Source organism: Anastrepha ludens, chromosome 2, assembly GCF_028408465.1.
Source record: "Anastrepha ludens isolate Willacy chromosome 2, idAnaLude1.1, whole genome shotgun sequence".
Classification (NCBI taxonomy): Eukaryota; Metazoa; Arthropoda; class Insecta; order Diptera; family Tephritidae; genus Anastrepha; species Anastrepha ludens.
Genome location: NC_071498.1, coordinates 62,064,991 through 62,082,212, shown reverse-complemented (window position 1 = coordinate 62,082,212; position 17,222 = coordinate 62,064,991). Strand labels below are relative to the sequence as shown.

At 36.3% G+C, this 17,222-nt stretch overlaps 1 protein-coding gene across 4 annotated transcripts in view; it reads right to left on the bottom strand.

Moving 5' to 3' along the window:
- The window catches only part of LOC128871621 (G protein-activated inward rectifier potassium channel 3), a 71,514-nt gene that overhangs the window by 42,271 nt on the left and 12,021 nt on the right, over positions 1-17,222 (bottom strand). The window contains exon 1 of one of the 4 annotated variants that reach the window (XR_008456045.1): positions 12,579-12,921. The exons of 2 other annotated variants lie outside the window; for them this stretch is intronic. Coding sequence is in view for 1 of the 2 variants with exons in the window: in XM_054113514.1 (XP_053969489.1) it covers positions 12,579-12,766 (188 nt within the window). In the remaining variant the exon portion in view is untranslated. Of the gene's footprint in view, positions 1-12,578; positions 12,922-17,222 lie in introns of those variants that run through there. One more of the 4 variants, XM_054113514.1, reaches the window with a different exon arrangement.

Genomic DNA, 17,222 nt, shown 5'->3' with positions numbered 1-17,222 from the left:
AAATAGATTCTGGAGTCGGATGGTACGTAAACGATAGTAATAAGTATCATTACACTATGGGAGGAATAGCGACTGTTTCTCAAACTGAAATTTTCGCCATTTCGAAAGTAGCAGAATAGATAATCGAAAAGATGAAGATGGAGCAGGAAACAGATTGGAGTGTTTAGTGACAGTCAGGCTCCACCGAAGGCCCTGCAGAACGCAAAGGAAACCCCAAAGATTCTTCAAAAATGCAAGAAGAAGCTTAATTCTTATAAAGCGTTTTTCAATAGGTGCGCTTCAACTTTTTTCCGATAGGGAGGGCGAACGACGCAATATTTTTTATTTTTCGCTTGTCATTTGTAAACTTCATTAGTATACATTTCATCATGGAACGCTACACACTTAAGCAACGATTGCAAATCGTGCAAATTTTTTATGAAAATTTATAAATTTTCCAAAAAATCATCTTCAGTGATGAAGCTCACTTTTGGCTCAATGGCTTTGTCAACAAGCAAAATATGCGTTACTGGGCAGAAAGCAATTCACACGTGATTCATGAGGCACCGTTGCATCCCGAAAAAATCACTGTTTGGTGCGGTTTACATGCCGGCGGCGTAATTGGCCCATATTTTTTCGTTGACGAGAACGATCCCCACGTTACTGTGAATGGAAATCGATACCGCGACATGATAAACGATTATTTTTGGCCGCAATTGAATGGTATGGACTTAGACGACATGTGGTTTCAACAGGACGGGGCCACAAGCCACACAGCACACGCTACAATTGATTTGTTGAAGAGTAAGTTCGATGAGCGCATTATTTCCAGAAATGGACCGGTCGAATGGCCGCCGCGCTCGTGTAATTTGACGCCTCTAGACTATTTTCGTTGGGGTTATGTGAAGTCATTGATCTAGAGTAACAAGCCGGCGACGATTTGTGAGCTCAGAGCCAATATTGAAAGCGAAATTGCTGGAATTTCGGCCGATTTAGGCAAAAGAGTGGTCGGAAATTGGGTTCAACGATTGGACTTCGTAAAACGTGCACGCGGTGGTCATGCAAAAGAAATCGAATTTCATACTTAAATGTATATGTTCAAACTCGATAATAAAAAAAAAATTAGTTAAAAAAGTCAAACCGTTTGTGTTTTATTCAGAAAAAAAGTTGAAGCGCTCTTACTGAAAAACGCTTTACTTATAAGGATTGCAGGGCAACGTGATGTTCAATTTTGGTGTTTGAATTTGGACTCGTGTGCAAAAATAAGTTTTGCGAACTAAGTTGAGTACAATTTGTTGTTTTTTTTTTGCCTACCGCAGTGGATTTCGATCCATTTTTGTAATGAATTTTGTAGATTTCGCTGGGTAATCGAGCATTCAAACGACATTCATGACGTATTGAGCTCAAAGTGTCATGGTAATGTGAATACCATCTTCTTCTATGAATGCCTTTAAGGATTTAGACACTATTTTATAAGCCGATACGCTCTATAAATCGAGTTTTCCTTTTTTTTTTGCAGTGAAGTTAGACTCAAAATGACTTCGCGCCGTCGCTACTACGTGTGTGATGACTCCAATAACAATATCCCTTCTCTTCTCACTAACAACGTCCTTGCCTCCGTATTTCTGCGAGGTAAAGGTCTAAGACGGCGTCTTAAGGAGAACACATTGACTTACTCACCCTACGTCCAGGGTCGCCCTTTAATGCTCTTCAGCATAAGTTTCTATTTCCCGCCTCTTTTCTTCAGATAATGGAATGCCGTCGCAAATATCTTCTATCTTCTTCGCCTATCATTATTTCGTCGATTATTTCTTCAGGTGTACAAACAACAAAGCTCGTTGCAAAACAGTTCTCTCTGTCTTCCACTTTACGCATTTGAAGTAGTACTCTGCATCATCGTATTCAGTATCTGCATTAATGCCATTTGGTAGATTCACCTTTCACATTCGCCACAAATACCTACGAAAGCACTCGTCACCGGAAAAAACTGTGTGAGGTAATAATTAACTTCACCGCACTTTCTTTTTACCTACTTTTTTAGGTCGGGTTTTAGTCTCGCTGTCCATCTACCGTACAGTTCAGAGTTCCATCTTGCCTGAAAAAGTGTTAGCGTTTGAATTCTAACGTCAGCATGGATCTGGCATTCCTGAGATTTATGCCTCCCATCTCCGTTTGCGCTCGCGTGCTAGAAGATTTATGAGATGGTTTTGCTGATAACTAAAACGGCTGCTTCTCATACTGTTCTGTATGAAGAGACTAATCTGAGATCGCAGGTGCGTTTCCCCCTTAACGAATCTACCCATATTACACATCCGTATAGAAGAATTACGACGAACTCGATTCTATTAATTATTCCATTTAAAAATTTTACTTGCCCGGAGTTAGACCTCCAAGGTTTGCCACGAGCTTACTTTTTCCTTGTAATAAGCCCTTTTTCACACGGCTCTTGTTTGTTTCCCACTTCAGAGACAAGATATTACTACTTTTCATTTCAGTCATAACCCTCTTAAAAGTATTTATCACGAAAAGGAAATCAATAATGATAACAAAACTTATCGGACGTACTCAATGCCCATAACTGTATGCACCTAAAAACCGCCTCTTAAGAGCTCAATATAATATAATATTTAGCCACATTTTATCTCAGCTTATAATTATAGATTTCTACGCAGATAAACAAGTGCTGATGAGATATACCTTACCCCACTTACTTGCCTCTCCACCCTTGACAGCTGCATCAAGCAAGATCAGTTAATTGCTGCTACGTGTACACGCAGGCCTGTTCTATATGAGCAATTTTTTGCCGTCATCTGGCAAGTTGATAAGGAAGCAATTGTGTAATCTCTACCTCGAAAGTACGAGTTTATAAGCAGGTAGATATGTATGTATGTATGTAGATCAAGTTCAAGTCATCTATAGATAAGTTACTTAAGATAAATAAACACCCACGTTTTTATTAGTCAAACAAGATAACTTTTCACTTAAACTGTTTATGTGTGCGTAAATGTATGGATGTATGTATGTATGCTCATTTGGTATATATTCATAAATGTAATTGCCGTAATTGTTATGGCTGCTGCAATTAGAAACTTGTTGGTTTTGTTTTATCAATGCACAATAGGCTTCTTAAGGTGATGAATATAAACAATAGTTAGTCAGTAGAAACAAAGGAAATTAAGCTATATCAAGGGAGACCCAAACTATTCGGTGTAAAGTTATAGAATATTTGTCACCTATGCAAAATGTCTTACAGACTAATACAGAGGTTTTAAAAAAAAATATATTATAATAATATAGTAAAACATAGCGGCCGTCGTAGCCGAATGGGTTGGTGCGTGACTTCCATTCGGAGTTCAGAGAGAACGTAGGTTGGAGTCTCGGTGAAAGACCAGAATGAAGAAAGAGTTTTTTCTAATAGCTGTCACCCCTCGGCAGGTAATGACAAACCTCCGAGTGTATTTCTGCCATGAAAAAGCTCCTCATAAAAAATATCTGCCGTTCGGAATCGGCTTGAAACTATAAGTCCCTCCATTTGGGGAACACCATCAAGACCCACACTACAAATAGGAGGAGGAGCTCGGCCAAACACCCAAAAAGGGTGTACGCGCCAATTATTGTATATATATCATATATATGCAGTGGTCACACAATTTATTCGTACACTCACAGTTTATAAACTGATACACCTGATACTTAGCACGATTTATACAAAAGAACAAAATTTGGACATATTCGTAAAAAATAATATATTTATTCAATATTTACTGAACAAAAACTTTAAAATTCTGGAATTAGAGAACTTAAGGCAATAAGAAAATAACGCACAATTTTACGCAAAAATATTTTTCGTACAAACCCATATAAAGAATATTTTATTTAAAAATAAAACGAGTATTCAGTACTTTGTTGGGCCGCCTTTAGCTTTAAAACTGCTTCCAAACGTCGATGCATACTTTTTACCAATGCCTTGATTTCATTAGCTGCAATTTCCTCCCATTCAAGACTTAAAACTGTCTTTAATGACGCCTTTGATGTTTGATTTTTGATTTTGTGCTTTCTGATTCTTCTTTCTAAGAGCCCCCAGACATGCTCAATTGGGTTCAGATCCGATGATTGAGGTGGAGTTTTAAGCTGCTTACAGTGGTAAATGAGCCATTCTTGCACGAGGTAAGATGAGTGTTTTGGGTCATTGTCTTGTTGAAAAAAAACCCCTTTAGCATCCAGTCCAAGTTTAATGGCACTATCATCTAAATTATTCAAAATGTTTCAATACACATGTTTGTCCATTTTATCATCAATAAAAACTGTTTTTCCTAATATAGTTGCAACTCATCATCATTCACAGCATTACAACGCGGGGTGCGTCAAAGCTTCCTTCAAAAAACTCCTCCAAAGTGTTCTATCGCGTGCTTTACCTTCGTAGTTGCGAATTCCCATTGCTGTGAGATCGCTTCCTACTGCGTCTACCCATCGCTTTCTCGGTCTTCCCTTCGCCTTCGCACCAATTATCTTTCCAGTCATGGCTTTCCTTACAGCAGACATACGGAGCACGTGACCTAGCCACCGCACACGCTGCGCCTTTACAAAACGCACAACTGTCTCGTCTGGGGTAAGTTCGTTCAATTCCGAGTTGTACCTAATTCTGTAGCTGCCATCTTCATTTTTAATAGGTCCGAACACTTTCCTTAAAATTTTCCTTTCGAAATTAGCAATAAGCGCACTTTCATTAATTTTCATAGTCCACACCTCACAACCATATGTCAAAATTGGTCGTATAAGAGTGTTATACATGGTCAGCTTCGTAGATCTAGATAAAAGACGAGTCCTGAAAAAACTAAGGTGTGAATAGTACCGCCGATTTACCGCTACAAGTGAACATAACGCCTAGATATTTAAATTGTTGCACCGCTTCATACATGAAGATTCTTTTATAACAAAATGCAGCATCAAATTGAATATGGCAAAGGATAGTGCATGCCTTTATTTGACAGCAGATTCAATTGCGAATGACTCTGTGAGCTTCCCTTGGAAGATTATTTTTGCTTTTGTATCCGTGAGCGTAACGATGATTAGCCTTCTAAGTTTTGCTGGAATTCCTAGGCTAAGCAGTACGTAAAAATTTGTATCTCTTTCACGCTATCAAACGCTTGTTTGAAATCTATAAAAAGGCAGTGAATATCCTTTTCATATTCGTGGTGTTTTTCTAAGATTTGACTGAGGACAAATTGTGGATTTTACCTTGCGGAATCCACACTGAAAAGCAGTGAAATACCACGATAATTTTCACATACTCTCTTATCTCCTTTTTTGTACACTAGGAAGATTATCTTCCCAATATAGTTGCAAGTATGCACCCCCAAACCAGTGCATTTCCTCTTCCATGCTTAACGGTAGGAATACGATTTTTTCATTCTGTTCTGTATTTTGTTTTCGCCAAACTTTTGGAGAGTCATCTGATCCGGAAACATTAAATTTCGACTCATCACTGAATATGGCGTTCTATCAAAAAGAATCTGGCTCATTTATATAGCGTTTGACGAACTCCAATCTCTTCTTTCTGTTACTATCTGAAATGTAGGGCTTGCGGCGTGCCATTCTACTATGATAACCAGCGCTATACGGGCAATTCCCGACTGTGTATGGCCTTACTTTCTTATGCAAATACTCTCGAATATTTCGGCATAGTATCGTGGAGGTTATTTTTGGATTTTGCGCGACTGATGCTACTATGTTGCGTTCCTCACGTGAAGTCAACATTTTTCACCTTCCGGCTTGATGGTGAGTAGCTTTCAAATTTACCAGTATTAACGTAATTAGCAATAACACTTTGCACCATAAAATGCGGTTTGGCAATTTCTTTGCTGTTTTCGCGCAGCTTATTTTCCAAGCACAATTTACTAACCATTTGTAATGCTAAATCCGGACTTCATCCCATTTTGTCACTTTCAATCGAGATATTACGCGCAATTGAAACTGAATCGGCGATAAAAACTAAGAAAAAACAGTCATATATCATTTTCAGCAATAAACAAAGCAATGAACAAAGTAAAACACAAACGATTTTTACTGTTACTTTTGCAACAACAACGCATGTTTCCTTGGAACCCTTCTGGGTAAGTTAAAATAATGGAAGTTTTGTTTGCGGCAATTCATTAGGAATGTAAAATTCTGCCAGTAACCCAAAAGAAATATATTGGCACAGGAAATATTTTGCGCAAAACTAAAGTTTTTTACGTACTACGCGTGGTGTACGAGTAAATTGTGTCACCACTGTATATATTATATAATATATATATGTATATATATTATTATTATAAAATAGTAAAACGTACTCAATTAAAATAAATTAAAATATTTAAAACATTATGGAAGAAGTTGAATGAAGGTGTGTTTAGAGGAAGCAAAGTGAGTCCCAAAAGATTTGTGAATAGCATTGAATTCGATCTTTCGCCTACAAATGCGTCCGCATCATCTGTAGAATATTCTGGCTGAACAGAAAGTGACGATGAATAGGTCGCACGCTTGGAAAACAAACAGATAGTATCACGAGAAAGGCACTGGGCTGGAACCTGCGAGGAAGCAGAGATCGCGTCGGGCAAAGAATACTTAGAAAAGGTCGATGTTGCGTGAGCTAGCAGATGCCGATCAGATCATCCCATGTGACGCCGCAAAAACAACATCCCAGAACCGTTTGCGATGGAAGAGTCTTGTGGAGACTCTATAATCCCAAGGTAAAAAAAATTGAATTTGATCTGAGCTCCAATAATGAGAGCATTCCTTGCATACTGAGTTCTTATAAAACCAATATCGAAAATATCTAAATTATGAAGCGCTCTAGACGGGGTAGTAAGATAGGTTCGCTCCAGAAGTAAGGGCAATCTAGGTTGAACAATATCAAATACGAAAGATAAAGACAAAAGAAATCGACAAGACTGCAGAAATTTCGATTTCAAATTGTTAAGAAGTCATGTAGAATATGAGGATATTCGGACATGTAAACGAAGGGAACGTAGAGCAAAGATAATGTAAACTTTTCGGATACTTTCAACTCGAGGCATGATAAGATCTCGAAATCAAGGATGCATAATCCATTTTAGAACGAACAAATTACGTCTAGAGCAATTAAAGTGGACTTTCAAATTCTGAACCATTGCGACTTAGAAACGCAAATATAGCATAAGATTTTGAAATTATATTATGAATATTACCAGTAAATGTGAACTTTGCGTCAAAATAACTCCTACATACAATAACACAGTGCGACATCAAAAATCAAACCGCACCGGACCTTTTTTTTCTGAAAATATACCTATTCAATAGCAAAACCCTCGCTGTGTTTTTAAAAGTTAGCTCGATTTTTTTTTATAGCCTTTTGAAGTTTTCTATTTTCATGAGATTTTGGAGTTTTACCTGTACGCTAAATTTGACTTATAAATCGACCTTTGTCGATTTATTTTGTCATAGCCTGATGCAGAAATTTCGTACATGTACAAATAAACTTATTTTGAGAACAACCTATATCTCAATACGCAATTTTCAATACCAAAATTTCGAAAAATTGTATGTTTTTACCATTTTTTACTGTAATTATGAAAATAATTTTATACGTAACCACCCGTTATACACATTTTCAGATTTTTCTATTTTTGCTAGTATTTTTCCCAGATACGGTTTTCCAATGAATATTGGATGTAACAAAATGTGATCGTGAGTAGTGAAAAGCAATATTGGTCTCACAAGACTTTTAGCCTGTTAAGTACATAGAAAAGTGGCTAGCACACATTCCAAAATAAAAAGTATAAAGAAGGTTGTAGTCTGTCTTATCAGGAAATGTTTGTTTTAGAAATTCCAAAATTTGTTCCCAACGATTTTACCTGTTCTAAGATCGCAGCAGTCTTGCGAGATCAGGTTCATGCATAACAACTCCTAAAACACATTTGACGCGCTAAATATTTTGTGAACAATACGGTTTTTGTTAACATATTTGAATTTATTAATTTCATTTACGTGAATTTTTTATGAATTAAGAAAATAAAAAATGTACAATTGTCCTGCAAATATTAACGTTTTCTGCTATTGTTGTGGACGTTTCACACCAGCGAGTGAAAAGCATGGATCAATCACTGATGATTTTACTGTGGCATACAGACATTATTTTGATCGTGAAGTTATTTTGAATGTACCTTGGGCGCCAAACATAGTGTGTAGAGCTTGTTATGTTGGTTTAGTTAATTGGTTGCACAAAAAACAAAGCAGAATGCCTTTTGGAATGCCAATGCTATGGCACAATCCAGAAGAACATGATCCAAAAAATTGTTATAGTTGTGCAAATACTGTGATCGGATTGAACAAAAAGAAAGCGAAAAACAAAAAATACGTTTCAGTCCAGTGTGTACAATTACCGCTTGATCATAATGAAAATATTCCAGTGCCAAAATGTCCCAATTTTGATGCTTTAAGTGAATCTTTTTCTGTTATGACACAGCCATCATTATTTGATATACATTCCGAGTATGTTCCCAAACCATCAACGTCAGACCAGCCGATTCTAATAACGCAAAGTAAATTAGATGAAATTGTTGCTAAATTGGAACTAACACAGCGGAAATCAGAAATATATCGAGTCAAGATACCGAGGAAAACGAGCTCCAGGTGCCATACTAGCCGAAATATGTTGGTGGAGTAAACATATTTTTCAATACGACCAGGAAGAAAATGAAGGAAAATGGAGTAACCAGGAGGAAAAAGAATATGAGGTTGAAGAAGAAGAGACAGGCATGGAATTCTTTACTGATGAATCTGATTACTCTGATACTGATGATGTTGAAATTTAATCATTGTCGAAAAGAGCTCGTCTCTAAGGTTTTAGTACGTAAAAATTCTTTATTTTAATAAAAAAAATAAAAAATTATAAGAATTCAAGTCTATATTCTTTTTACTTAATCTATTTAATAATTTTACATACAGAGTTTTTAGATATTTAAAAAAAAATTTTAAGCAGAGTATAAAAAAATTATTTTTATGAAGAAAAATTTGGTTAAAAATTTATTTTTTTAGAAAATAACAAACTTAAAGTTCAGTTTTATGTTTTTATCTTATAAATGACTTTTTTAGTACATTTTGCAACATTTTTGCTAGAAGAAATAGTGAGAAATTTTAATTATTTTCATAATTACAGTAAAAAATGGTAAAAACATACAATTTTTCGAAATTTTGGTATTGAAAATTGTGTATTGAGATATAGGTTCTTCTCAAAATAAGTTTATTTGTACATGTACGAAATTTCTGCATCAAGGTATGACAAAATAAATCGATTAAATCAAACAAAGGTCGATTTATAAGTCAAATTTAGCGTACAGGTAAAACTCCAAAATCTCATGAAAATAGAAAACTTCAAAAGGCTATAAAAAAAAAATCGAGCTAACTTTTAAAAACACAGCGAGGGTTTTGCTATTGAATAGGTATATTTTCAGAAAAAAAAAGTCCGGTGTGGTTTGATTTTGATGACCCCAAAATTGTCGCACAGTGTAATCAGTTAGAGATTTTTTTAAATTTAGATTTATTGGAGATTTGCACTTCATGGTCTTTTGTGCCCTCTACTCAGCATAGTATCTCATCGAGTTGGAGGTTGGTGACGGAGAGGTGTCTGATATTGAGAATTAGCTTGCGGTTGAAGTAGAATTGCCTGAAAACGAAGAAATTTATGAAGTTGAATGGGATGAAGTAATCGAACCAGAGCCTAGTGTCTCAAATCTTGCCAGTGGAGTGAATCGATTACTAGGTGAAAAAAACAATGTTACGAGTGCAAGATTGACAATATGTTTTGGAAAAAGGAACCGCCAGCACCTAGAGCACGCCATTGGAACCGATTTACCAGTACCAGCACCAGACCAGTGGGATCTGCTCATCGATTTCTGCCAAATCCAGTGTCTATTTTTCGTGACATAATGTCACCTGAAATAGTCGATATAATTGTTCGTCAGACGAATTGGAAAGTAGGAGAAATGATCAAGGCCTGGAACGAGGCTAATCTAACATGTAAAAAAGAGTGGAAGCCCACAGACGAAATGGAAATGTATGCTTGGTTTGGATTGCTATTATTTTCCGGTGTGTTCCACTGTAAAATATGCAAGCAAAGGATCTATGGCATTCTCGGCATTTTGATATTTATAATGCAACAATGTCGTTAGATCGATTCAAAATGTTGCTTCGGTTTGTTCGTTTTGATGGAGCTAATACTCGTTCAGAACGTATGCTGTTGTGTTAATCTGCACCAATCGACGACATTTGGACTATGATGAAATCACAATCTGCAAGAAGCATATACTCCAAATGCAGCAATAACAGTAGATGAGCAACTAAGTTTACGCAGTATATTCCGTCTAGGCCGGCAAAGTACGGAATTAAAATTTGGTGGGTCTGCGATTCTTCAACAAACTACCCTCTCAAGGGACAGATTTCCACAGGAAAACGACCAAATGAAGAACGAGAAATTAACCAAGGTGAAAGAGTGGTACTGGATTTGGTTGAGAGGTATCGTAATTCCGGCCGAACGGTGTATTGCGATAACTTTTTCACATCACTCGAATTGGCCAATCCTCTTATGCAGAAGGGATTATCTGTCGTAGGCACAGTGCGCCCAAATAGAAAATTTGTTCCTCTATGATTTACTGAACAAAAAGACAAGGCCGTATAAAAAGTTTCGACCTCTATATCAGACTTTGTTTGCTTTCCTGGATGAAAATGTATCTATGTTATCATACGGAAACACGCGCAGCAAATCCCAGGGTATATGGTAGACCAGGAATTAAAATAGCAATGCAATAGTTCAATGTATTTTATGTAAGTATTTATACAAACATCCGAATTCGTACTGAAATATATAATTAATTTAAATAATGTCTCACTCACAGGATTCACCATCAACTTCGACGGCCCCAGCACAAAAAACTGCATCAAAGCCCGTAAGCTCACAGTACCGTCCATTGTGCAAGCTATGTACCAAACTGGATAAGTTTAAAAGAAAAACCCGATTTACTTGCCACATTTACAAAGATGCAATGTGCTTAACTCACGGTTTAAAAACCAAAACCTACACTTGCAGCATATGTCTAGCTGCAGTAACTACGTCAACTTCATAAGCAACTTTTAAAATTTTATATTTTTATTTATTTATAAATTGAATTTTTCAAATAATTTTTAAAAAACAGTAAGAAGGATGAACCTTGATAAATAAATTTCTTTTAACACTAATCAATCTGTTTTTTTATTAATCGGTATTACACTTAAATTGATTACAGACATAATTTTCGTACCAGCCTATAAATAAAGCACGTGTTCTCATAGGTGGCCTGGCCAGGTCATTTTAAACAACGAAAGAATATAAAACTTTCACACAACGGACGGTTAAAAATATGTAAAATACCTATACGATTTTTCATATAAGGTAAGTAACACAGCCGCCGTAGCCGTATGGGTTGGTGCGTGATTACCATTCGGAATTCACAGAGAAGTCGTTGGTTCGAATCTCGGTGAAAGCAAAATTAATAAAAACATTTTTCTAATAGCGGTCGCCCCTCGGCAGGCATAGCAAACCTCCAAGTGTATTTCTGCCATGAAAAAGCTCCTCATAAAAATATCTGCCGCTCGGAGTCGGCTTGAAACTCTAGGTCCCTCCATTTGTGGAACAACATCAAGACGCACACCACAAATAGGAGGAGGAGCTCGGCCAAACACCTAACAGAAGTGTCCGCGCCAATTATTTATTTTATTATTAAGTAACACAGAACAAAAATCTTCATTACCCATCCCCATCATCGACGCAAAATTTTGAATAAACATTTTTTACTCAAAAAACCTAGAGCTGTTGCTATTTCCTAAAGTTTGCAATAGAGGTAAATTTCATTCATCGACTATACTCAAATCACCTACACTAATACACAATGCACCAAAGTTCTGCCTATTTGATTAAGCCAAAAGTAAATATCCTACACCTGCCGTAAGATCAAATAATTATGATTTTTTTTCTGTACGTCCTTTTTGAACTACCCTGTATACAAGAAACAATTCGTAAAATTCGAACGATGTCTTTTTTTTTGGTTTCAATGGGACCTAATAAGAGTTTTGGTCAAGAAATTGATTCCTGATATTTATTTTTACCTAAAGCTTACGATAGGTGGCGCTGTCGTGCAAATTATGCGAATTTATGAGTATTCGTTGAAAAATATAATTTTTAATGCTTTTAAGGCTGCAAATGCCATTTTCGATGTAAATATTTTTCATTTCAATACTTAGCTGATTGTATTGCAAAGATTATTTTTTATATGAAGGGCATAAAAATGTAGTGGAGAGGACACTCTGACACGTCCGGTAAAAACACTTTTTTAATTCAGCTTTTTATTCTTGATTCTTTCCGCGAATACCCTGCGCATACATAGGTTGCTTACTTCCTGTTGACTATCATCCCAAATTCTTTCTATATATCAAATGCTTAAAGCCTTTAATACGCATGGTGTTACTTATTTTTAGCTGCAGCTTTTTCTGAGGTATTACGCCACTTTTCAAGTACTTATTACAAATATAATTTTACTCTCACATACCCTCTCACTAGCGAGGCACTGGATCCTTTCAACGCCTCATAGTAGACGCACGCCTGTGAGGGTGCAGCAGATATTCCTCGCATATACTGGCGTTTCCATTGAAATGACAATGGATTCGAATCCTCCTTCTCAACGGCCACTTCCTCCGCTTCATTCACCATTGACACTTCACTGCGCGGGTTTTGCATTTTTGTTCGTATTCGGAATTAGAATAACCTTACCAAGAAAGGATAGCTTGAAATCGACATCAAAAAGTAGTAGGCATGAAGCACTTTTAGCAAAATAATCGATACTTTTCACAGGCTTAAACGATAAAATGATCAGCCACGCACGCGTACCACCAACCAAAGCCGCGAGCACTCAACTGACTTCCAATTCGCTAGGCTTTCGAAATGAAGCGTAGAAATGAAGAAACACTGCAGTGATTTATAAAATTGATTTACTTCACATGCAAGCGTAGTTGCTAAAAGCCTATTTAGCAGTTGTTTTGTTATTCCTTAGCGTATTTGTCGAATTGATTATATTGGTGCTAAAATTTATGTGAAAAACAATTTTAAACGGCTATTTAAGACTGAGGAGCAAATGAAAAGCGTTTACATAAAATAACAGATTTTTTAAATTTAGCGCAGGTTAAATGTTGTTTTCCAAACGTATGTTAGTATTGACTGAAACGATTAGTTGTTTGCTTTGATTTAGGCACTTCACTAAAGCGTGTTTGAGGGTATTTTTAAAGTTTTAAAGGTGCCAAAATATGCAGCTGGTAGATAGAAATCAGACCACACAGATTATTATGAAAAAACATTGACTACAAGTATGATTGTGCATACATTAGGGTAAACCGCTTTTACTCGACGTCGGCATGACTGTAAAATGTGCTTTTTCAAGTTTTCATCAATTCTGAGTTCCAATGAACTGGCAGGGAAAGTTTATAGACATTGAAAATGTGCGGGTTTTTTTCCAGCAATTCTTTACAAAAAATATGTCAGCCTTCTGAATCAGCAAAATATATTCCTTGCACAGCGATCAAGGAGCTTAAGTTACATATATATTATATATAAAATAACAAATGTCTATGCAACTCCCTCAACAGCCTAATGTCAATCTATTCAGGTTCCTATAAATCTAATAAATCTAATGGATACTTCCTTTACCAACAAAATCCACTTTTCACTAAGCAGGTAATTGAGAAATAAATTCACTAAATCACCCTTCATGAATTCATCGTTTCTATTCTATTTTATCCCTCATGAAGCAGAAGTTTGAAGTTTGGAACTTGGATGGGAAAGTGGAACGTCCCTAGAACTCAAATCGATGTTTGGCAACTCACCACTTAAAATTTGTGTTACGAACAGTCTGGGAGCACAGCCAGTGTAAATTCCAATATAGCTAATTGGCAATCCTCCCATACGCGCCGATGGTTCATTGGTCGATAAAAATTGACGAAAAAAGGGAAAAGTTTAGCAAAGCGGGAGGCAGAACTTCAATAGAGAGCAGAAAAAATAAATAGGCAGGACTTCAATAGAGAGTGAGTGATACGAGAAATTTTTTTAGTTATCAGAATAAAACATTAATTTAATAAATTATAAATTTAAAAGTAATAAAAATTAATAAAAAGATGAGTAAAGTTTATCCGGGATTACAAAAAATGTTTAACTTTCAACAATTTGCCTTGAGGTATTTTTTATATTTTGTTAATTATTTTAGATTTTTTATCACCCGCCAAAAGTTGTTTTCAGATTTTTCAAAATATTTGTACACATTTTTGTTTTCGCATTATTTTAGGCATACAAATTGCACAGATACAATAAAGTGCAACTTTAAAGTGGTTCAAAAACCGAGTTGATTTTTCACCATTTTTTAGGCTGGCGATCTCTTGCATTTTCTCAATATAACGAATGCCTCCAAATTTTTAAAAGTGGAAAAGAACACCCAACATCGTCCTTCATAATCGAATATTTCCTAAAAATTGCTATTAGATAGTTTAAAATTTTATTCAAAATTCAATTTCAACTTTCACAAATTTTAAAACTTGGATTTATATATATGGTTTTTGTAGAAGAATTAACTAGGCTAGGTTAGCCAGGATGCTTGTGTAAGACAAAACACTCGGTGGCCCTAAGGCCTATAGTGATACCTTCATTTAATCTCCATCCCCTAACTAAGTTGCTTATGCGACTTAGATCTTTTTAAATAGGTAACTATTCCTTCCAGTGAGACATTATGCAAATTTTCCAGGTCTTCGAAGAATTAATCGCCAAGATATTTGGCACGGCTTCCCTGAAATGCAGGGCATTCACAGAGGAAGTGTTGTACCGTCTCCATTTCTTCTTCATCTCCACAACTCGCATTCTATTGGCTAGGGTGCCAATAGTGGATTGACCCATTATAACACCTGTGAGGATGCTCAGAAGACATTTTGTCCTTTTAAGACTCAGTTTTGCCCAAGACCCTTTGAAGGACCTGCAGTTAGTAGTCAGAGACCACCTTCTACTGGTTTCCGCGATTACGTTAGAGTCAATCGCAGTGTACAGTTCTTTTAGAGGGATGCTTATATCCTCTACCACTCGCTGAAGGTCAGAGCCTTTCCTTGCACACTCATTCGCTCTTTCAATTCCTTCCACTCCAAAGTGGCCCAACAAAGAGTGGCGTTATGTTGTTGGATGAGCGAAAATTACCTCCTGCATTCTTTGATACCTCTTGAATTGATGAGCGTTGAGACCAGTGTTTTGATCGCTGCTTGACTATCAACAAAAATGGTAAAGTTAGTCTAAGATTAGTCCACTAGCCTTATCGTTTTTGCTACTTTGTCTATAGCGTAGATCTCAGCTTGGCAGACGCTACACCGGTCTGAGAGTCTAAAGGACCAATTCAAAGATGTTTGTTCCGAGTACACTCCCTATCCGGTTTCATTGTCCACGTTTGAACCGTGAGTATAAAGATGGTGACCACTATCATCGGATTTTACTCTGTCCCACCCAAAATAGACACGAGTTTCACTATTACACATTTACCTTAAAAAGCAAGACCCGCTCCCTTCTTGTGAAATAGACTAACATATCTAATTAAAATGTATTCACTGAAGATAGCTTTAAGAGCTTTAAGCTTCTATCCAAACATTCCCTTAAGATAACTTTTCTATTCCCAGCTCCTTGAGTGCAACCCTATTAAGTCGTTGCCTTAATGAAAATAAGTGGTGTTTTTGAAAACTCATATCTTATGTTTATAAGTAAAAAAATTACTACTATAAAGAGGCCGTAATATTCAAGTAACGATTTATTTATCCAAAAGCCACGCGCAATTGGACACAAATAAATTAAGTGTAGGTTAATATACTTAGTACTTTTTTTAAGAAAAAAAAATATTGCTTTTTTCACATCATATTTGGCATTTGCACCTGTTTTTAACACTAAACACACCCGTTTTAATTTAATAACATAATTCGGTTTTTGTTTCGCTCGGATGCAATATCTTTAAGAGAGTAAATTTGAATAGCAAAAACGTTGCATTTGATAAATTTTGTCCTTTTATTTTATTATTTTAATATATGGTATATACCATTAAATAGCTGCCTATTGATTTTCGGTTTACGTTTGCCCTTTTGCATGCTGTGAGACTTGGAATCACCTCGAGTCCTTTCTGTGCTGGATGTATGGAGGATGAGGTGGAATCATCTCAGCACCTTCTCCTTAGCTGCCCTGCCCTGGCGGGGCTAAGATTCAGGCATCTTGGCTCTTACTTCTTTGCCACGCCTGCTGATATAGCTGGCGCTGACATTAAAAATCTGATGAGTTTCATCAGCAGCATTAAGCGGTTGACGCAAACATAGTCATCGTTCATAATCCGCACGCTCCTAACCTTCCCATCACCACCTCTCCCCGCCCTCTCCCTGCACCTCATCGGTCCTTCCCCTCTCCTCACTTCCTTGACAATGGTATCACAAAAGACGAATCCGAAGTGTGCTCACTCCCTGGACAACCATACTAACCTAACCTAACCTTACCCTTTTGCAGAAATTTGCGAAGGCTTTTTCGCTTAGTGTCGACACAATCTGGTCAATGGCGCGTCGATTATTGTTCACCCTGTGTAACATTACAAGAACAATCATATATAAATGAGCATTGTATGCAGGCGCTTCGCCAGTTTGATCTAAATATTTCATTGTTTCCCTTATCGTATACGTACAAGTACTTCAGTACAGAAAAAAAAATTGTCAAAAACCAGCGATATTCCGCTTGAAACTTGAAACTTGCACTTTGTCGTACTTAAATTCAATTGGCTATAACAAATTCCCAAATAATACCCAAAAAATTCGAAAAATTCTGGTGAACAAGTTTCAATATTTGATGTAGCTTTTAAAATGTTTGAAAAATGTTGCACAAAGTTTGAAACTTTAGCTTATGCGAATTTTGCTGTAATGTCAACTATATTAAAAAAAATAGTGGTTTTTGGAACTTTTATGAAAGTTACTAACTTTACAGAGTACAGTTTACGCTGCTCCGTGAAAAAATAAAAATATTAAAATAAAAAATATAAAAATTAAAAATCTGGGAAATATATTTGGAAAATTACAATACCAAAAAAACAAAAAAATTCAAAAATGTTGGACAAGTTAAACTGAGTTTTCTTTAAATATTTGTATTAAAA